Source organism: Elephas maximus, chromosome 2 (genome assembly GCF_024166365.1).
Source record: "Elephas maximus indicus isolate mEleMax1 chromosome 2, mEleMax1 primary haplotype, whole genome shotgun sequence".
Lineage (NCBI taxonomy): Eukaryota > Metazoa > Chordata > Mammalia > Proboscidea > Elephantidae > Elephas > Elephas maximus.
In genome coordinates this window covers 221,896,220-221,919,325 of record NC_064820.1, presented here as the reverse complement: position 1 = coordinate 221,919,325, position 23,106 = coordinate 221,896,220, and the positions used below count along the sequence as shown (strand labels likewise).

The following is a 23,106-nucleotide window of genomic DNA, read 5'->3' as shown; positions in this document are numbered from 1 at the left end:
TGACTATACTTTTTTATACATTTTACTGATTTCTTTGCTCACTACTATTTCTTGAAATGTGTTTCTCTTGCTTCCATTTTTATTTTCTGGGAGTATAAATGAATAATTCTATTTCATAAAGTGTTCACGTGTGAAAAATTTCCAACTCTGCAATCCAACATTTGCCCCCCTTCTCCCTCACAAAAGGCTGCCATTGAGATTTATAAATGATGGCCTGGGCTCATCAGCTGACAGGTAGTCAGCCGTGGGTTTCTTGAGAACACCTGCATGTCTATTCCTGGAACAGGTCTCTCCTCTGAAAGGTGGCTGACCCAGGGCTCTCTGGCACAGGGGCTTGGGTGGGGAACAGGAGGGCAAATGTGTCTTTAAACAGCTTTTTCATTTAATATACTGTACATTTCTTTTCCTGTCTGTCCATGTTTATTCACCTGATTCTTGATTACAGTTGCCTAGAGTCCCACAGGCCGCACATGCCATAATACATGTAGCCATTACTCGTTTAAGACGCATTTAGGATCTCCGTGTTACTAAACCACAATGACGTAAGCATCATATACTTTGTGTATTTTTGTAGGGCTTGTTCCTAGGAGTGAAGTTGTTGGGTCTAGGGTATGTCCATTTAAAATTGCCCCCCACATATATAGTAGCAGAGGCTAAGTACTCAGTATGAGCACAAAACAGAGGGTGGCAACAGACATGCAGTTTGGGCCGGACTCTTCCATCCTGAAGGCCACTGCAACGACTGATGGATGCTCTGGTCTGGTCTGGATGGCACCAAGAACCTCTAGTTGTCTTTAGCTGAAGGCTGCTGCTGCTAAATTCTGCTACTCAGGTGGCACCTGGCACAACGAGACACTCGTTGACATGGAAATTAAATAATGAGTTAAGAAAGGCAGCATGTCTTTGGAAGGGTTAACAGGCAGACTTTTAGCATTAGGAAGTCATCAAGCTCCAGACTTAAATGAAACTCTGTTAAGCATCACTGCTGTGTGATCTGTTCATGGATACTGCAAGAGATAAAACATCTCTTCTGTGGAAAAATTAAAATTTCCCTCCTCCCCTCACCAAAAAAAAAAAAAACTATCAATTTATGCTCCCACCAACAGGGAACAAAAGTTCCAATTTCCATGAACTCCCACCAACCCTGGAAATCATATGCAAACCGGGTAGGTGAAAAACGTTCTCACTGTTTTAACATCATGATCATATATCCAGCTAATAATGCCGAACATCTATTAATAGCCTTACTGGCAAACTCTATTCCTTCTTCTATAAATATCATTCTTCTTTTCAGCTGTTTTATAATTCCCAACTATGTGGCATGTTCTAGGAAAGTATAAGATTTCATGCTTATTAACACCACCTTTCCCTAATACAAGTGTTTTTATATATTTATGATCTTTTCTGTTCTTTTAACGTGCTTGTCAGGAGGTATAAGTCTGCTAAAAACACCATCTTAAAATGGAAATCCATTAGTTTTAAAAACCACTAAACTGTCTATTTTTCTAATATAGATTTATCAAAGGAAGAGGTACATCTAGAAGTACAAGCACCTGTGGAGAATATTGACAAAAGACAAAAAGAGAAAAAGGAAGATCATGAAAAGAAAATCACTTTAACTATAGAAGAACAAGAGCTACCATCAAAAAGAATTCAAGTAACTCATCCTGAAGAGGAAAGCATTCATGAAGACAATATAGTAAAAGAAAAGTCTAAAAGAAGTATACAGATAAATGACATGGATGAGATACCTGGTAAGTATATTGTTCCAAACGTCAGGACACCTTTTCGACAAAGAAAGCATTATTCATTCACAGAAACGATTGAAAACTTGCATCACGGGCTTCCTACTTCAGGTGGACCAGCCAATACAGGCATCACGAGAAACAATCATAATACCTGCAAACAGCACTGTAATACAGAACTGAAGCCAGAACATTCAGTGAGCGGATACGAGCCCTCTTTTGGTAAGTCTTCCAGAACCAAAGTAAACAATACAGCTTTGAGAGATAAGAAAAGCAGTCTGATGGAAGAACTCTTTGGATCAGGCTATGTCTTAAAAGATGACCAAACAAGTCCTGTTGTTATTAAAGGATCTGAGGAGACTTTGAAAAGTGAGAAGATACACCATCTATCTCCCAGTCAGGCATCTGCCAACAATGCTTTTGGAGATTCTAAAATAACTGTGGTAAATTCTCTTAAGTCATCTTCACCTACAGAAGGAAAAAGAAAAATAATTATTTAAATATAATCATTATCCTAATACATTCTGGTTCTTATGTGCCTTTAATCTTATAATTTTAATATGTGAGTTCTTTACTTCAGTGCTTAAATTAACTCTGGATAATTAAGGTTTTACTTTATTGCCAATCTAATTATAAAAATCCATTGTATATTAGCCAATGACAATATTTTAAATACTAAAAATTATATCTTTTTTCTACAAGTGAAACATGTCTTTTTTTTTTTTTTGAAAACTCCTTTACTGTGAAGCTTTACTGTTCTATGGAAATCCACAGCCTGTTAAGTTTAAGTTAGTCAACCCGAGACATACACATCGCATGCATATAAGAATTTTATCAGCAGTAGAGCTGCATTTTAACTAAAAAACATGGATGCAGCTTTGAAAAGGGACATTAAGTTCAGAAGACTCTCTATTTTAAAACAAAAATGCACAGTAATTACCAAGCTTGGTTGCATGAAAATCATTTTTGAGTGTTTTCTTATGCAGCTAAACTGGGCGTCTAAATATCCTGCCTTCATGGGTGACATTTTCCTCATATACACTTAAGATCAGTACTTTTTATTTAGGTTTCTCATATACTTTTATCGTTACCTTTCTTTCTGTTAATCTTGTTTTAAAAAATAATAACATATCAGTGTTATTAGTGTTCACTCAAGGTAGCTGCTCAGTCCTAATTAAATAAATTACACTTAGAATATTTAATATTAGGGCTATATAATGTTAATCGGTTAACTGACCTCCATTTATTTATAAAAGCAACTTATTTATAATCGAGGCCATAACTATTTCCAAAGATGTTTATGGGTTGGTATGTAATTTTAACATACTTTTTTTAAGTTGACAACAGTAAACTTTTAAAAGAGAGTGAAAGTCATGGTGGGAGAAGAATTCTATCTGAAACCAAAGATGAGATAAATACTATAATCTTTGATCTTTCTGGAAACCACGGTAGAAAAAAAGAGAGGGAGGGAAGAAAGATGAATGAAAGAAGAAAGGAAGGGAGGGAGGAAGAGAGGAAGGGAATTAAGAGTTCTCGTCGGCCTATAGGGGGAAATATGCAAACACACATGAAATGACAAACCTGCCGGTGTGACAAACTAGAGAATTTGAGCATCAGAACAACCTCCAAAGCATACAAGAAAAAGAGTCTAAAAGGGAGTCCCTTTCCCACATAATGCTGAGACCTCTGGGCTCCCAAGTTTAAAGAGGTCCAGGTGGTAGTATCCCCAAGGCAGTAGAAATGCAAATTCTCTCTGGAGGAACCTATCTTCAACCTGGGCCTCAAGCTATACCACAGATAGTTAAAGGGGGAAAAAAAAAAACTTCCAGTCAAAAAAATCACAAAACACAAGATAACAAGGGACTAAGAGAACCAACAGGAACAAGATATCAGACTCAGACCTTCAAAGACTTTGGTTATTGGAATTATCAAGTACAGAATATAAAATAAATGTTTAAATAATAGAAGTCTTTGAAAATATGGATGAAAAGATCAAGAACTATAACAAATGACCAAACATATGTGACAAAGAACTCAGAAGACAGAAGACATTTTAAATAAGACATATATAATTTAAATTAACTCCATAAGTTTAACAGCAGGTGAGACCAGGATGACAGAGTAAAGTAGAAGATAGATCTGAAGAAATTATCAATATTAAAGTACAGAGAGACAGAGAAAATATGAGAAGGAAGTTAAGAGACATGAAGATTACAGTGAAAGGTCCAACAAACATCTAATCAGAGTTCCTAAAGACAGGGAAAGAAAAAAAGAAGCAAGGCTAATATCTAAAAAGAAAAAGGCCAAGAAATTTTCAGAACTGACAAAAGGTACCAATCCACTAATTCAGAAAACTCAATGAATCCCAAGCAAAATAAACAGAAATTAAAAAAAAAAAAAAATCCCTTCTAGCTAGATCACGATGAACTGCAAAACACTGAAGACAGACATAAAATCTTAAAACCAACCATACAGAAAAAGACAGCTTCTCAGGAACAACTGGACTTCCAACCAATTTCTCAATAACAATATTAGAAGCCAGAAAATAGTAGAATAGTATTTTCAGTATGCTGAAAGAATAGCTGTGATCTTAAAATTATATACCCCGCAGAACTATCTTTCAAGAATAAGTACAAATCAAACACTAAGAAAAATGAAAACAAGAAATTACCACCATCAGAGCTTCACTAAAGGAAATTCTGAAGCAGGGATCAGTAAACATTTTCTGTAAAGGGCTAGACACTAAATGTTTTAGGCTGTGCAGACCATACAGTCCCTGTCACAACTACTCAACTGCACCACTGTAGCATGAAAGAAGCCATAGACAATATGTAAACAAATGGACCCAGCTGTGTTCCAGTAAAACCATATTTACGAAAACAGGCATCAGAGTGGATTTTGCCTGTAGGCTGTACTTTATCAATCCCTGTTCTAAAGGATAAACTTCAGACAGAAAATAATCTGAGATGAAAGGTTGCAAGAGAGTGGTAAACCCATAATTCTAAACAAACATTACTATTTTATACAATGGATCTCCTGTGGGATCACAATAAAATAAGATACAACTAAGGCACATACAGCATATAAACTCAGAGGGGGTGAAGTTAAGTTCTCTCATGGGTCTTACTCTGCTGCAGAGGAAACTATTAACTGTAATTTTCTAGTGTAAGCACTAAAAGAATAACTTCTGCTATGGGTTGAATTGTGTCCCCTAAAATACATACTGTAAATCCTAAACCTCTATACCTGTGCATGTGATCCGATTTGAGACTTTATTTATGTTATGTTTGTTATGTTAATGAGACCCTGTCAGTATAGAATGTGTCTTAAACCAATCACCTTTGAGACATAAAAAGAGCAGATTAGGCACAGAGAAGAAGGCACAAGTGGGAGGGAAGATACACACCATATGAAGATTGCCAGGAACCACGGACCTTCCCCTAGAGCCTCCAGAGAGAGAAAGCCTTCCCCTAGAGCCAGTGCCCTGAGTTCAGACTTCTGGCCTCCTAAACTGTGAGAAGATAAATTTATGTTCTTTAAAGCCACCCACCTGTGGTATTTCTATTACAGCAGCACGAAGAAAATAAGACAATTTCCAAGCATATGGGGGAGGGGAGTAGGATGTATGAGAGGGATGTGAAAACACAATCAAAAGGCAAGAAAGAAAAGGGAAACAAAAAGGTGGAACAAATAGAAAATATAAAGTAAGATGGCATAAATAAATTCAAATACATCAGTAAAATCAATTAACTGTAGGTGGACTATACCAAAACCCACTGCCGTCAATTCCAACTCATAGCAACCCTATAGGACAGAGTAGAGCTCTCCCATACAGTTTCCAAGGAAAACCTGGTGGATTCGACCTGTGGACGTTCTGGTTAGCAGCCGTAGCTCTTAACCACTATGTCACCAGAGTTTCCTAAGTGGACTGTATGTTACAATTAAAAGACAAGGTAAGACAGGATTTTTTTTTTGAAGATAGCTATATGCTCTTTATACAGACATACCTAAGCCACAGAGCTACAAAAGCTGAAGGTTAAAAGAATGAGAAAAGGCATATCAGGCAAATATTATCCAAATGAAAGCTGGTGTCTGTAGGTATCAGAGAAAACACACCTGAATGCAAAAATCATTACTAGAGATAAAGAAGGTCACTACAAGGCAATAAAGCATTCAGTCTAGCAGGAATATATAACAGTTATAACCATACAGGCATTTAACAGTAACTTGAAAGTATATAAAGCAAAAAGTGACAACTACAAGGCCACATCATAGTGGAGGATTTTTTCACACTCAGTCAATAGATCAGCAGATTAAAAAAACCATCAGGAAACATAAAAATTTGAATAAGACAGTTGGCAACCTTGACCTAATGGACATATACAGAGCACTGAATTCAACTGCAGAATTTTTATTTCTCATCACGTGGACCATTTACAAAATTTTGTTCTTACATATTTGAAAGTTGTGGGAAAATGGTAAATTCTTACATTAATATGCCAACACTGGCTCTAAAAAAAGATAAAACCTGAATAACCCTGTAACTACTAAATAATCATTAAAAATCTTCCGACATCTCTGGAGACATCTAGGTCAACTGGCATAACGTAGTTCATAAATAAAATGTTCTACATCCTACTTTGGTGAGTCGGGGTTTTAAAATCTTGCCAGCAGCCATCTATTGGTCCCATCACATTCAGAGCAAAGGAGAATGAAGAAAACCAAAGACACAAGGAAAATATTAGTCCAAAGGACTAATGGACCACATGAATCAAAGCCTACATGACCCTGAGATCAGAAGAACTAGATAGTACCTGGCTACCACCACCAATGGCTCTGACAGGAATCACAATAGAGGGTCCCAGACAGAGCGGGAGAAAAATGTAGAACAAAATTCAAATTCACAAAAAAAGACCAGACTTACTGAGAGACTGGAGGAATCCCCAAGACTATGGCCCCAAGACATCCTGCTCAGAACTGAAGCCACTCCTGAAGTTCACCTTTCAACCACAGTCAGGCCTATAAAACAATAACATACATGGGGAACACACTTCTTAGTTCAATCAAGTATACGAGACCAAACGGGCAACGCCCACCCAAAAGCAAAGACGGGAAGGCACGAAGGGGCAGGAAAACTAGACAAGTGGACACAGAGAACCAAGGGCAGCAAGGGAAAGGGGGAGAGTGCTGACGTAACCGAAAGGGTTAAACTGTTCCCTCTCCTGAAACATAACCCGACAGGGCTAAACTATCCCCCCTCTTCCCATCACACCCAGGCTCTGTGAGTTCCTGATTAAAGGCATTCTATGTAACAGCCCAAAGTCGTCTGCTTGAGCTCCTCTGCTCAAGGCCACTTCACTACCCACTGCAACCCCCCCTCCATTAGGACATGAGCAATAAGTCACAAAGCTGTCCTTAGATAAACCCCATGTGTCATAGCCTCAAAAAACACACGCCCCCCCAGCCACCATATTACACTCCCCACTGCACTCCATACACGTTAATTAGTTCCTAGAATTGTCTGATTATTCCCAGAAACTTCATGAATTATGCATAAGTTCCCTAGCCCAAACCCTATAACTGCCCTAGAATCCCCAACCTCGGGGAGCTTGATTTGAGACTTAGTCTCTAAGCTCCTTGCCTGACCAGCTTGCAATAAAGTCTACCTTCTCCTGCTGAAAGGCCTGATGTCTCTCAACTGACTTGAGGGGTCGCACCGGGCAGGACCCCCCCTCATTGGGTTACACTGACACATTGTGGGGATGGCAACCAATGTCACAAAAATGATGTGTATAAATTTTTGAATGAAAAACTAAATTGCACTGTAAACTTTCACCTAAAACACAACTAAAAAAACTTCCAGCAAAAATAACAGAAAACCCAAATAGTTTCACCAGTGAGTTCATTGTATATTCAAAAAATAATTCAGATCTCAACCTGTTCCAGAATTTGGGGGGGGGGGGGGCGGTGAAAGGAACACCCTCTAATTCATTTTATGAGGCTGCATCACCTTGACACCAATACCTGATGAGGAAAAAGACAAGAATACTCACTCTCCCCACTTCTGTTCATCATTGTACTGGAGGTCCTAGCCAAAGCAATAGGTAAAAAAAGGAAATAAAAGACATCCAGGTAGGAGAAGAAGTAAAACTATATTTGCAGATGACATGATCTTATATATAGAAAATCCTAAGGAACTCCCCCCACACACACACATAATTAGTACTGGTAAGTTCAACAAGGTTGCAGGATATGAGATCACTATACAAAAACAACTATTTTTATATATTTCCAATGAACAATCCAAAAAAGAAATTATGAAAAAATCCCGTTTACAACAATAGCATCAAAAAGAATAAAATTCTCAGGAATAAATTTAACTAAAAAAGTACAGAACTTATACTATAAAAACTACAAAATACTGTTGAAAGAAGTTAAAGATTTAAATAAACGGCAGAACATCACTGTTCATGTACTGGAAGTGTTAATGTTGTTAAAATGAATTACTCTCCAAATCTATATAGATTCAGCACAATCCCTATCAGAATCCCAAATGGTTTACTTGCAGAAATTGACATGCTGATCCTAAAATTTATATGGAAATGGAAGGGACTCAATAACCAAAACAATTTTGAAAGGGCATAAAGTTGGAGGACTTACACTTCCCAATTTCAAAACTACAAAGGAATGGTAATCAAGACAGTGTGAAACTGGCCTAAGAACAGACATATAGATCCACAGAATGGAACTGAGAGTCTAGAAATAAACCCAAGTGTGTCTACAGTCAATTGATTTTTGACAGTGGTGCCAAGACAATCATTCAATGGGGTGGGGGGGGTCTTTTCAATAAATGGTGCTGGACAACTGGATAGCCATATGCAAAAAAATGAAGTTAGACCCCTATGTCACCTCATGTATGAAAATTACCTCAAAGGTCCTAAGTGTAAGAGCTAAAATTTTAGAAAAAAGCATAGGCATATATCTTTGTGACCTTGGATTTGGCAATGGATTCTTTCTTATACATGACACCAAAAGCAACATGGCCAGTATCTTTTATGAATATGGATGCAAAAATCCTCAACTAAATACTAGCGAAAACACATAGGTAAATCTCTGTGATCTTAGAATAGGGAAGGGTTCCTAAGACACAAAAAGGATAAATCATTCAGGAAAAGGATAAAGTTGACTACGAAAAAGATCTCTTCATCAAAAGATCTATAAACAACTCAACAAAAAGACAAACAACTGAACTGCAAAGTGGGCAAAGGACTTAGACATTTCATCAAAGAGGATACACAAATGGCAAACAAGCACGTGAAGATACTCAACATTACTAGTCATTACGGAAGTGAAAAATCAAAACCACAATGAGGTAACACTTCATACCCACTAGGATGGCTATAATTAAAAATAAAAACAAAGAAACCGGAAAATACCTAGTACTGATAAAGATGCAGAGAAACTGGAACCCAAGTGGGAATTGGGTTTCAGCCTCTGAAGAAAATAGTTTGGTGGTTTCTCAAAAAGTTAAACAGAGTTACCATATGACCCAACAAATTCCATTCCGAGAAACTCCTCAAACAAATACATATTCATAACAGCACTGCTCGCAATGGGCAAAAAGCAGAAACAGGCCAAAAATCCATTAACAAACGAATGGGTAACTATGGGTCTACCCATGCAAGGAAATATCACTCAGCCATAAGAATGAATGAAGGACTCACACATGCTACAACATGAATGAACCTCCAAAATGTTATGCTAAGGAAAAGAAGCCAGACACAAAAAGCCACATATTGTATGATTCCATTTATATGAAATATCCAGAACAGATAAAAGCCTAGAGGCAGAATACAGATTGGTGGTAGCCAGAGCTTGGGCAGGAGGAGGGAGGGAGGAAAGACGAGACCGCTTAACGGGCATGGGATTTTACTTTGAAGTGACAGGAATGTTTTGGAACTAGAAAGAGGCGGTGGTTGCACAGCACTATGAATGTACTGCCATTGAATTGTTTGCTTTAAAATGGTTAATTTTATGTCACGTGAATTTCACCTCAAGAAATTTTTTTTTTTTTCTTAAATCTATACTGAAAACTGAATAGAGGGGCCCCAAACTTGGAGATCTGCTTCACATAAGGCCAATAAAGACTTAGTATCCACAACGTACAGAAAATTACAAACCAATCAGAAAAGGACAGTCTAACAAATGGGCAAAAGACATGACCTGGCATTTCAAGAACAGAAATAGATGCTCAAGCTTATTAGTAGTCAGGCATGCAAATAAAGTCACCATACTGCCCATGTGGTTGACAAAAATTTAAAAAGAGAGGATCAGGTGTTGGCAACAATGTTGATCAAGAGGAGCTTTATACACTGCTGATAGAAGCGTATATTGGTTCAGCCACTATGGAAAACGTTCTGGCATTATCTAGGCAAATTCAACAGGCCCATAACTATGGCCCAGCCATTACAGTCCTAGGTATGTCTAGCATGGCACCCGGCACCAGGACTGAACATAACAACAAAACATTGGAAACAACCCAAATGTTTATCCACAAATAAATACACTGTTTATATAGTTGTATTCTATGTAGTGAAAATGAGAAAATCATAGCTACACAACATGGATGAATCTCAGGATTGTAATATTAAGTCAAAAAGCAATTTGTAGAAGAATGTATCTGGTATGACTCCATCCATAAACAGTAAAAAACCTGACAAACTAAACATTACATTGCTTATAGATATAAATATGTGATAAAACTATCAAGAATATGAAATGATAAACAACATTCAGAGTGGTGGTTACCATGGATCAGAGGAGCACATCGAAGATTTCAAAGGTTCTTCTCCTTAGACTGGGGTGGTAATCATAAGGATTTTCATCGTATCCTTATTCTTTAAAACTTATGTATTTTGAATATTCTTTTGTACCTCTCAATACTTAATACAACCAATTTAAAAGAAAGATATAAGAAGAGAATTTAGAGAACGTAAAGGGATGAAGTTACCCCACCCTTTAAAACCAAACCAAGCCCGTTGCCATCGAATAGATTCCAACTCACAGCAACCCTACAAGGACAGAGTAGAACTGCCCCATAGTTTCCAAGGCTGTAATTTTTACAGAAGCAGGCTGCCACATCTTTCTCCCGCCCTTTAGACTCTTGAATATCCTTACCCGTAATATTGGCAAAAGCTAGACAATATACAATTTAAGATTAATGCTCTGGGTGTTGATGTAGGGATCCATACACTTTTGATCTCAAATACTTAAGCACAAAAGCTGACCCAAACAAGGAGAGGATGAGCTAACGGCTCTGGGATCCAAGTTTGCAAACCACCCACCAACTACCAGCACACGGTGGACTCTGCTGAGGTGCCAGGACAGAGGCGACCATAAGGATCCATGCTGCAGGGCTTGTAGAGAACAGCACCACAGAAACTCTCACGACGGCTATTAACTAAGAACGCCTCAACTATGAAAAGAATATACTCCCTGCCAGAGGTATACCGTGGCCCTAGTGGAAAATCATTATGTGATGTTTTTAAGCTAAATGTTCCTGGGTACTGACTCAAGATATGCTGAAGGGGTACAAAAAGCTTAAGGCACAGTCTCCTGCCCTAAAGGCACCTACAGCATCACTGGAAAGAAAACCTTTCATCACAAAAAAGGTTCCAGAACGTTAGAAACATTGTTTAGTTTCTCATGGAACTATTTCCACCTATGTTTTTTTTTTTGTGACTCTACCCTAAGGTTTTCACGTACACACTTTAGCGGCTGCCCTGTGGTGCACTGGTTAAAAGCTGAGGCTGCTAACCAAAAGGTTGGCAGTTCAAATGCACCAGCCACTCTTTGGAAACCCTATGGGGCAGTTCTACTCTGTCCTATAGGGTCACTACAAGTTGGAATTGACTCGATGGCAGTGGGTTTGGTTTGGGTGTGTTAAATGATCTCTGAGTTTCAACACTATGTGTGATGTGTAGTATAGATGTTGTACTACAAATCAGTTATATAGCTTTTAGGTGCTCAGGTGAAGAAGGGAATAAGGAAGAAATCACTGTCATCTAAGGTGGTCAGAGAAGACTTTACAATCTCAAAACTCTGGTATACATAAACAACAACAATGTAAGTTGCCACTGAGTCAATTTTGACTCATGCCGACCCCATGAATGTCAGAGTAGGGCTGTGCTCCACACGATTTTCAGCGGCTGATTTTCCCTAAGTAGATCCCCAGGGTATCTTCCAAGGCACCTCTGAGTGAACTCAAACCTCCCAACTTTTGGTGAGCAGCTGAGCGCGTTAACCCTTTGTAACACCCAGGGATTACAGAATATAAAGGGGGAAAAGGAAAACCCCAGGAGACCAGAAAGCCCCTCCAGGTCAAAGGAGAGTAACTAGTTTGACTAGCATTCCACCACTTATATATACAGCCCTGGTGGTGCAGTGGTTAAGAGCTCAGGCTGCTAACCAAAAGATCGGCAGTACAAATCCACCAGCCGCTCCTTAGAAACTCTATTGGGCAGTTCTACTCTGTCATAGGGTTGCTATGAGTCGGAATCGACTTGACAGCAACGGTTTTTTTTTGTGTGTGTGTTATCAGCAACAAAAGATAACACAGGAGCACATTAATCCTGTGTAAGAATGATCATAGATTTGTACATAAAAAGATGTCCCTTCTTAATTTACCATAAAGATACAGCAAACCGAATTAGCATGAAAAGAGCTTCAGATGTATTTTAAATCAAGCAAATGTTTGCTCCCACATAAAGACCAATTAACTATATCTAATATTTGATAAGAAAAAATATAAAACTTTTAGCAATCCATAAACACCACACATATGTATAAAGAAATAAGGAACACCCAAATATTAACACCAGTAATCCTAGCTCTGTGAAATCACCGGAGGTTTTGCTTCTTTGTTCCTTTTCTGCGCTTTCCACACCGGGTTAAAAAAAAAAGGGGGGGGGGGCAGGAACGCGTGTTACTTTCCCCCCTCCCCAGGTACTCCTTTTATAAGTTTAAAAAAAAGAAATTAAACACACATCAAAATTCATACATGCACGGACTATCACTGGAAGCGTAAGAATGGAAACAGAGTTAACTCTGAGGAGTGAGCCGCAACAGCAGGACAAGACAGGGGTCAGAAGACACGCATTGTGTCCCTTTTTACGCTGCGTTTATTATCCATTTAAAACTAAATACAATTTTTTGAAGAAACATGACTTCAAACATAAAGAACATTTAAATTTCCTCTGTTCAATCATTAGGAATCACTGATGTATGTGGAAAGAAAAAGTTAACAGCTCTGAACTGTGACTCTTTCTCTAGCCTCAGGCCAGGTACAGGATGCACCGTACTGACCAGCAGGATGTCCCAGACTGTGCTGCCCCTGGCTGCCCGCTGCCTACTGCGGAACCTGTCCTTTATGGACTGCAGTCCACTGAGATGGGAGCCAGGCTTGTGCCCTCCAAGGACTGAGGAACCGTCAGAGTATTTCAGCCAAGGGACTCTAGACCTTGCTGATGCCCCATCTGCTATAACCTCATCCTCAGGATGGCTTCTCATCCTGTGCGGCTAAAACGTACCCTGTGCGGTGACAGAGACACTGGAAGCTGCGTCAGGGGCCCAAGTCCCGCGCGATGTCGTTTGCTCTAACTGTGGCTGAACCCCCATTCTGCAGCCTCTCCTACTGCTGAGTAAACAGTGCTGGGAAGCCCACAGCGTCCTGTGAATCCGAATTACAGGCAGCACCTGAAACCCACTCTGGTGACCCTGCAGTGTGACAGTAAAGTACCACAGCACTCCGTCTCTTCACGGTATTATCAGCAGAAATAATAATGAGGTACGCAGTCTTTAGGGAACACAAGAATACAAATGCAATCCTTGAAAACCCAGTCATAGGCATTGAGCTTTCATGTGCTGTGGTCACCCACTTAACTACCGAAGACTCTACGCTTAGAAATCGGTCAGAACAAGTAAGTGGCTGTAGGGAAGGAAGTCACACAAGTACTTGCAAATATTTAAATTAGAAAAAAGTATTTTAAAAAATAGATTTAGCAGAATTATACTTTATGAGCCGAATATATATCAGTTCAGATCAATTTAATCGAGCTTCCTAGTTTTTTTTTTTTACTTTGTTCCATTGTACAGAGCATAAATATTAAATGTTTATAAAATACACTTCATTTTAAATGCATTAAATACAAAACAATTTGAGCATAAAACAATGCATTGTAGTCTCATGAATACATTTATAAAACACAATAATGAAAAATCAACAGCTCCCAATAAAAGGGCAATCCCATGCAAAGGCTTGCCCGACAAATGACATCTTATAAACAGAAGCAAAAGGCACAGGCAGCGTCAATTAGTGTTATTCTTCTGGTACTACTGCATGAGATTAAAGAGCAAATTTTCAAATTCTGGTAGTGGTATTAAAATTAAATTACTTTATAATCCGGATTAAAAACAGCACTAAGTTTTAAAGTACTTAAATTGTTAGAAAATTCTGACTTACCAGTTGGCAACATGAGGCAAAAATATGCTAAGAGTGCACATCACGAGGAACAGCAAATAGATGGCTTAATCTTACATTTTTTTTATAAATCAGGGATTATGTTGGTTGGAACACGTGTGTCATAAATTGATCTTTCTGGCTTAATGACAAGTGTACAAAATCCTGGTTTTTACAGAAGAATCCCATATAAAGTCCAAGAACAAATGTGTTCAACAAAGCAACTGACCTGTGCACTTTTGTTTCTTAAAAAAAAAAAAGGATAAATCAGATTTTTAACCTAATGAGCGAACATCCATTTAACGAGTCACGTAGCTGCATTCATCTTCCTTTTCAGCTGAAAGGGTGAAGCACAATAGCCACAACCTTGTTACAGACTAAAATCCAACAAGTAATCCCAACACCGCCTGAAAAGAAAGAAATTCAACATCAGAGAGTCTGCCAACAGTTCTGCCCACATTTCCTACCTGTTACGTTTAACTTAGGGGATGTAAGGGTATTTCAATTCCTTGTGAGCTATGTTGGTTAACAAAGACTAAGTGCTGATTTTCTGAGCTCCAATTCATTAGGCTTTCTAATGAATCCCAGGGCTGGGTTCTTATGAAGCAGGAGTCACACCAGACAACTGGTTTGTATTTCTCTTTCCCACCAGACAGACGTGAATCACGATTTATGATATTGATGGATGTAAGACCTCGAAGCAGGGACTACTTACGTTTCCTTTCTCAGTGAACGTTACAAAGGAAGTAACGCTTACCCATTCCTTTCTCTTTTTCTTTTAATATTTTAATGTGTTTTAGGTGACAGTTTACATAACAAATTCCGTTCCCATTTAAAAATTTTTATACAAATTGTTCCATGTCACTGGTTACATTTTTCACAGTGTGTCAATATTCTCATTAATTCCATTTTGTTTGTTCTGTGTCTATTAATCTAGCTTCCCTGCCCCTCCTCAGCTTCTCTTCTTTGTTTTAGGGTGAACGTTGACCGTTTGTTCTCGCAGAGTTGATTATTTAAGGAAGCGCAGTATTCACGGGTGACAGTGTTTATTTTAGAAGCCAAACTATTATTCGACTGAAAGGTGACCTCCGGAAGTGGCTTCAGTTTCAAGTTCAAAGGGTATCACGCTTTTCTGGACTCACTGATAACTGAGAGCCATAAGCATCACACCGTCCGGTGGAGAGGCTGCAAAAGTGGCCGGTGGCTCAACTGGGATGCCTGCAAGGGGGCCTCCTGTCCTCTGAAGGCAGCACTGACCTTAGCATGCAGGGCCCCAGAGCAGAGGGCCTGGCCTAGGCCTAGCAAATGCAAAGCAAAGGAAAGGGGGCAGGGGGATGGCTCAATTGGAAGTCTTTAAGACAGTCATTCCCTTTGACTTAGTAAGGCACCTCCACCATAGTCACAAATCATAACCAAATATTAACTGACAAAGATATGTGCTGCAGCATTGTTCTTAACAGCAAAAAATCAGAACCTAACTGGATATTTTTTAACTATATAAATATCCTCTAATAGGGAAATTAGTAAAGTATGAGGTATCCAAATGAAGACCAGCCATTCAAAATCTCTTACAAACAAGTTTATTGATACGGGCAATGGCTTACAATATACAATGAAGAGAGGTATGAAATTATATGTGCCAGAGGACTTTAATGGTACAAAAAGAAAAAAAGGCAAAAAATACACCACAGCATTAAGAGGACTCATCCATAGCTAATGGGGTTCATTTTTTAAATTGTCCCAGTATTTCTAACCATTCTACAATGACATATACTACTTTTAACATTCAAAAAAGTTATCTTTCAGAAATAAAAGCATCAATTAATGTAGAGAGAAAAGGATGAAAAGCAGGCCCAGGATTTGGGAAACAGAGGTATTTCAATGAATGGGGTATCAGACTCCAAGTGCTGGGCGTGGATTCTGGGAGCAGACCTGAGTCTGAACTCTAGTTCTGCCACCTAACACTTCAGTGACAGTGGACAAGGCACTTCCCTAATCTTAGTTTCTCACTCCAAGAACTCTGCAAGGCTGAGGCACAAAGCCACTGCTCACTACAGGGTGAGGAGGATGATGATGTCAGGTCGTGAGCCTATCCATACTTTCCCGTTCCATTTTCCTGAACATTCTTACCTGCTACTCTAGTAGGAAACGCTACGAGGCGATCTAGTGGGGTTATCCACTTACTCGGCACCACAGCCACAGGCACGGAGTAATATTTCCAAATAAGTGAGATCATCAGGGCAGCCTGGAAAGACACTTCTGGTGAGCACAAACAACCTGCCAGTCAGGCAACAGGTAAGGACAGAAAAAGGGAAACATTAAAACCAATTATGGGAACCCCGGATTGATGACCTCAAGCCCTATCGATCTAACCCGTACGCCAAAAGACATATATGCATGGCCACTAATTTCCACTGTTGAAACCTTGAAATATAGTGTCTAATTAAAGGCTAGCTTGTCAAGATGTCTAGAATACACTGCCCAGCAATGGGGGAAGTCTTCCTAAATGTGTGTGAAATAGCGTTTTACTGACTTTTAGCGTGAACAATAGATACACACTATTTAAATCAGCTGACAAATAATACAAGGGCTCCTATAATACAGGCGTTCCTTTCTCATTGAGTATCTCCTTTGAGTAGCCAGACCATGCTAAATACACCTTAATGGCAAAGAAAGCTCTATCCCCCCTCTATCTAAGATCCTTGGAAAAACAGTTACCTCTCCCATCCACAGACGAGCATTAGTTGGTGTGAACATGCCCTCTGTAAGTTCCAATGGCAGGGAAAGAACCAATGCTGGCTTTTCCTCCTCGCCCCAGCAAAATTCCTTCAGTTATCCTCAGACCCCTGGTGCCCCGGAACAGCCCTCCCAAATCAGCAGACCTAAAAGAGGGCATCTGGCCTAATTCCTGTGTCTCAGGTGAAACCCACCTCTTATCCAAGTAACAGTGCCTCAGAGCCAGTTTCTTAAAAATACTCCAATAACCTGAGTTTTTTGGAGTGGTTGCTTCAGTTCTTTCTCACAGTGGACAGAAGGTCACACACAGTGCTGAAACGCACAGATCATTTAAGCAGCCGCTAAAGCACTTCCACGAAAACCACAGGGTAAAGTCGAAGCGGAAGTGGGAACAGCCTCGTGGGAAACTGAACAACTAAAAGACCCCAGACAAGAAAGCTGGGAGTTAAGTGTACTGGATTTTAATAACGAATTCCCTCTCTGAAGGGTAGACGGTCATTTATATGCCTGCTGTTTCAGCATACCAGATAGCAAGTAATGGCTAAAACCATCAGCCATCTTGGAAAATCCAATGTTGAAATTGGCTTCTCTCACTTCATGCCCTAAAACAGCACTGGAATGAAAGCAAATATGAAAGATCTCCTGAGAAGTCACATCAGAGTTCCTTTGCTAAAAAGTCCCAATCTCAGAGCTCTAATTAACAGAAAGGCTTTCCTTCTCATCTTATAAATCTGCGGACTGCTCAGAGTCCCAGCTGGAAGGACCACATGCCACTGTAGCTCCAAAGGGGGAAGCCTGAACCTCAGTCCTAGACTCTGCAAGACAGTCCAAACCAGCTGAAAGACCCCTCTGACACAACAGTACACTTACTTGCAATACGTAGAAAGCAACACTTATAACCCATTTTATTTTGGCTAACTGAGCTGTCCGTGCTTTCACTGAAAGGAAAAACAGGATGAAATCATTTTATCACTCAGGACAAATGAAGAAAATATCCAAATACACAGAAATGTTATTTTCCCGTATAACATATTTTGATTATAAATGTAACCCTTGCTCAATATATTTAGGAAACATAGAAGACAATTTTTAAAAAGTCACCCACAACCCCACTGCACCATTACAGGCATGCGTCACTTAACGCCCAAGGTACGTACTGTGACATAGGGCGTTATGTGATTTGGACATTGTGCGAACACCCAATCGTATACAGGAGAGAGATGCACAGGATGGTAACCAAGCCTCGCCCAGCCTCCACCAGTGTGCCAGCCACCTCAAGGCGTGCCACCGTCTCCCTTCCCACATCCCTGCCTACCTCCCCTACCACCCCCTGGGCTTTAAACTCTTAAATTTGAAATAAGGTGGCTTTGAAGAAAATCTAAGAGGATCCCAGATGTTTCTGTGTTTAGAAAGCAAAGGTTCACCAGCAAATATTGAAAAAGGAATGCTTGTTACTGGGTTCCTTTCTAGACAAGAAAAATGTTTCTATCAACATCTAGTATATCCAAAGCACAAAGGATCTACCCTAAGTTCTTCACATAAAGATTTCTCTACTAGGCAACTCTGAGGAAGTTTTCAGGACTGTAAGTGCCACCAGTACCGTGAGTTTTGAGCTTATCAGTCATCTTGTTGATCTTTCTTTCCAGTCTGGCGTATCTGGCAAACTCATCCATCATGTTGACGGTGGACAGCTCTTGCTTCATATCGTGGATCTCCGCTCTCATCTGCGACTCCTGCTCTGCGTCCTTCTGTAGAACCCTGGACATCTGGCAGGGGGGACAGCTGCACTCAGCGCCTTTTCACGTGGAGTTCACATCCCTCCCATCTCCACCACCAGCCAGTCTGACACCCCTGTTAATCGGGCAAGCCACCCTTCACTCAGCAGCCCCTGATGCCTTTCTCCTGCTTCCTGCACCAGCCACAAAACCAAACACCACCTCAGCGCTGAGTCACTATTCAAATCACGTATTTCCTTTTGAAGATATGCCCATGGATTGCTACAGTACACATCCCCAGGAGGCCCCCTCTTGTGCATACCCGCGGTTACAATCTCCCGGGCACTAGGTGTATGGGAATGTTTTGACAGCAGCCGCTAGGCGGCGCCGGACAACAGGCATGGCAGGGCCGGGTCCAGTCCTCAGGCCCAAAAGGGCGCTCTGATGATCGTGTTTCTCATGGGGAGGGGGGGCTAAGGGGCTGCCAAGATGGCATGAGGTGAAGGATGAAGGAAAATGCTCGAGAGGCTTCTCAGCAACCAGCCCCAGTGAACAGTGATCATCACCAAATCAAAGTCCCAAACCACCGGATGACGTGTAGGGAACACGGCATCACCTCTGTGATATCCCCCTGCCAAACACTAGACAGAAAGCCATTCTGTAATGTCACCAGCCTGTGACATTCAGAAACGACAAGATCATAAGTTAATGAGAGACCGATAAATCCTTCCAGACTGAAGGGGACTAAAGAGATATGACACTAAATGAAATGTGTGATTCTGAACATGACCGACCTTTCTGCATTTCTAAAGAACGTTATTGGGACATTGACAAAAGCCTGGCCAAGATCTGAGAATGAGACGACATTAGGTACCTGATAGCTCCAATGTCCCCCACGCTCCTGTCAGTTTATCGCACTGTGGGGGCCTGCGTGTTGTTGTGATGTTGGAAGCTGTATCAGCAGGGTCACCCATGGTGGACAGGTTTTAGCTGAGCTTTCAGACTAACACAGACTAGGAAGAAGGACCTGGTGGTATATATCTGAAAAAATTAGCCGTGAATAAAGAAGACCAAAGACGAATTGACACCTTTGAATTATGGTGTTGCTGATGAATACTGAACATACTACAGACTGCCAAAAGAATTAAATCTGTCTTGGAAGAAGTACAACCAGAATGCTCCTTAGAAGCAAGGATGGTGAGACTATGTCTCACATACTTTGGACGTGTTATCAAGAGGGACCAGTCCCTGGAGAAGGACATCATGCTTGGTAAAGCAGAGGGTCAGTGAAAAAGTGGAAGACCCTCAACAAAATGGACTGACACAGTGGCTACAACAATGGGCTCAAGCTTAACAACAACTGTGAAGATGGTGCAGGACCAGGCGCTGTTTCATTCTGTTCTACACAGGGTCACTATGAGTCGGAAGCGACTCAACAGCACCTAACAACAATGACAGCACCAACAGATGAAATTACTTAAATTAGGATCAAGTCATGCCTTGATAAAAATGGTGTTACCAACAAAGGGAAACCTGTTTAGGAAAGCTGACTGACTAGAGATGAGAGAAGTTATACAGCATGTAGAGACCGCATGAGAGCTTAAACACAGGTCTAAAGACAGGCCCAGTGCTCTTCCACCGAAATTATGAATAACCAGTGACCCAGCTGCCACGCAACAGCTCTGACTCACGACGACCCCATCCATGCGTGCCAGAGTAGAACTGTGCTCCAAAGGGCTTTCAATTGCTGATTTTTCCAAAGTAGATTGCCAGGCCTTTCTCCCGAGGCATCTCTGAGCAGACTCAAATCACTAAGCTTTCCTTTAGTAGCTTAACCATTTGCGCCACCTAGGGACTACAGCCAGCCTCACAGGGTGCATGTCTAGACCTCAATAATCCCTTGTGACAGCTGATTAGCTGCAGAACACAGGTTTGGCACAGACTTGAGGAAGGTGCCTGAGATGATAGCAGGTTTACTTCTAACTTCCTTCATACCCCAAACATACACTCCTCACGACTCCATCTGTCACTGAGAAATTATGACCAACACAGGTTCTCTGAGCAACTGAGAGTTCAGTGTGGCTTCAACCTGCAGTGAAAGCAGGTGGGGATACCTAGGAAGAATGGAAGTGATACTGTGATGCTGCAAGACAGGCAGGGACCAGCTCTTCAAGGGCCTTTTATACGATGCTAAGGACAGACCTGGGGTATGACACCGCCAAACATATTAAACACCAGACGACATCGCCAAAGATTCTGAAGGTGGAGGGGGCTTAAGAGAGAATTCTTAAGCCTCAAAACAAGGGTAATAGGGCCCTAGAACAGAGCTTTGCATGTAACAGGCACTCAATGAATACTGGTAGAACATAACATAAAGCAGCAGATGCCAGGTCCTATCCTAGCCACATCCCCCCACTCCCACATTTATATTCCTGGAAGAGAAAAGCAGGGAGAAATTAGCTTCCCAGGATAATGCCAGAGCTCATGCACCCAATCTTTGAAGGCTTAGTCTGAGTCAGTCCCTTACTCCCGCTGGTGATACAGAGGACACCCTTCCCCCACGTCAGCCCCTGATGTCCCATCCTCACCCCCACCCCGTCCAATTTGCCACCAAATCCCTATTCGTGGGAGCAGGCAGCAGGGCAGAACTAGGAGACTCACAAACCAAAGATCACATCTCCACCCCAACACTCACTAACTGGATGGCTTAGGACTACTATCTAAACTCTCTGAGCCAGGCTTCTCCTCTGGGAGGGTAAGGAAGATGATGGGATGACAATATTCACCTCTGACGGCAGCCGTGACCACTGGAGATGAGATAGCACATTAACTGCCTGGCACCACGCCCGACACGGTGCCTGTCGCTCCCTCCCTTCCTGGAAACAGGGCATCATATTGCACGGGAGTCTCTCTACGTCTGTCTCCCCACCCGACCTGGCACTGCACGCGAGGAAGGCCTGGGGCCTCCGGGAAACCAGGGACGCGGTGCTGGGGCCAGGGAAGCATGAAAGCGAGTGCGGCTGGCCACCGGGGCGGCGGGAACCCCAGTCTGAGGCGCGCCGCCTCCACTCGGGGCCGAAGACTGCAGCCACGTGGAAATGCGACCAAGCGCGGCTAGGTATTTCTCTCCCCACCCTTCCCAAGAAATTCCAGAAAACTAGATGGAGGTAAAGCTTCTCAGTTTTTAGACGTTAGCAGCTCATTTTTTTAAAATCTTTAAACAATGCAGAACCACCAAAACGCTTCTGAGGCCCGAACCCGGCCCTCGGGCGGCCAGTTTGAGGTCCCTGTCTACGCCAACCCCTCCGCGGACTACTCCCCACCGACCCCGAGAAGACCAAGCAACCACTTACGAAAGAGGAAAAGGACGGGAGGAGGATCCTGAGAACATTGCACCCAAACACAAAGCTGAGCACCAGCAGCCACGCCCAGCGATCGGCCTCGGCGGCGCTCATCCCGGACGTTCGCGGCGGCGCCGGCACCGCTACGGCAGCTCCATGGGGACCACGCCACCGGCCGCTCCCGCGCCTGCGCAGTGAGGCCTGGTGGCCCCATAGCGGCGCGCTCTCGCGCCTGCGCACTGCGCAGCCCTCCCGAGCCCATTGGGGACGGGGAGGTGGGGACGTTTTTCCGGTCCCGGTGGAGAGGTTAATTCATCCCAGCATCCTCCTTGGCCGTCCGGGCTTCCGTAGCTCTCTTGTTTTAACTGCACCAGTTCCTCATATCCCTTTGGTACCACAAACACTGTCTCTCTAGTTTGGCTGTATCTGCACACCACTTGTATTATATTGTTTAATATTTCCTTTAAATTGACTGACTTTTACTCTATAAATAGTTTTATCTTAAAGCTTTTCCGTAAGTGGAAAATTACTGTTGTTTGCCAATACTAGTACGAGGCTATAAAAAGAAACACGTTTTGTAAGCAACTTACTATATGTAAAATGTCTTAAATTTGCATTTCAAAACTAAACAAGGTGATATGTTAAGTGACTTACAAAACCACATACCTGTGTTAAAGTTGAGTAACTCCCAAGAAGCCAGGACAACACTCAAAGACTTCCAGGCATCTTATTAAATATACCTCAGCATACCAACCTCATTGATCAATTTCTCAAGAGTGCCCCTTCGTGTTTTCCTAAGGACCTTGCTCACTTTGACGGTAGAGGTGTTGCTGGGTGGAAACTCCAGGTTTTGCTCCGCGTGACTTGTTACAGCCCATAAGCAAAAGGCCGAGGTGGAAGATCAGAAACATGCCTTTATTTCGTTGTACAAGGGAAGGAGCAATCCGGGATGCTGCCTCCAAGACCGTTCGCAGGCATCTTGGGGAGGTGGGCTTTTACAGAAAGCAGACACGGAAATTCAAATTTATCATGAATATTCGGGATTGACTTTT

General features: G+C 41.5%; 2 protein-coding genes and 1 long non-coding RNA gene across 5 annotated transcripts in view; 1 reads left to right on the top strand and 2 right to left on the bottom strand.

Annotated features, from left to right (window-relative positions):
* The window catches only part of LCA5L (lebercilin LCA5 like), a 77,016-nt gene extending 74,717 nt beyond the window's left edge, over positions 1–2,299 (top strand). For 2 of the 3 annotated variants that reach the window (XM_049874861.1, XM_049874862.1), the window contains exon 9: positions 1,515–2,299. In XM_049874861.1, the coding sequence (XP_049730818.1) occupies positions 1,515–2,245 (731 nt within the window). In that variant the 3' untranslated portion in view covers positions 2,246–2,299. The remainder of the gene's footprint in view (positions 1–1,514) is intronic. The other variant, XM_049874860.1, reaches the window with a different exon arrangement.
* Positions 1,744–6,967, bottom strand: LOC126070581 (uncharacterized). The gene is made up of 2 exons (XR_007516225.1): positions 6,670–6,967; positions 1,744–2,213 (listed from the first exon to the last, which is right to left on the bottom strand). It is a non-coding gene; the product is annotated as an uncharacterized LOC126070581 (long non-coding RNA).
* Positions 6,968–12,780: 5,813 nt separating this feature from the next.
* Positions 12,781–22,224, bottom strand: GET1 (guided entry of tail-anchored proteins factor 1). The gene is made up of 5 exons (XM_049874895.1): positions 22,067–22,224; positions 18,599–18,764; positions 17,869–17,936; positions 16,393–16,507; positions 12,781–14,669 (listed from the first exon to the last, which is right to left on the bottom strand). Exons 1-5 carry the CDS (start codon positions 22,166–22,168, stop codon positions 14,596–14,598), a joined length of 525 nt encoding a protein of 174 aa, XP_049730852.1. The 5' UTR covers positions 22,169–22,224; the 3' UTR covers positions 12,781–14,595.
* Between the last annotated feature and the right edge of the window lie 882 nt (positions 22,225–23,106).

Excerpts from the sequence above, each read along its gene's own strand:
- GET1 (XM_049874895.1), bottom strand. The coding sequence starts at position 22,168 with ATGAGCGCCGCCGAGGCCGATCGCTGGGCGTGGCTGCTGGTGCTCAGC. Across the intron at positions 16,508-17,868 it reads TTGCTTTCTACGTATTGCAA|GCTGCCCTGATGATCTCACT; the intron begins GTAAGTGTACTG and ends GTGTCTTTCCAG. Across the intron at positions 14,670-16,392 it reads GTTTCCTACTAGAGTAGCAG|GCGGTGTTGGGATTACTTGT; the intron begins GTAAGAATGTTC and ends CTTTCTTTTCAG.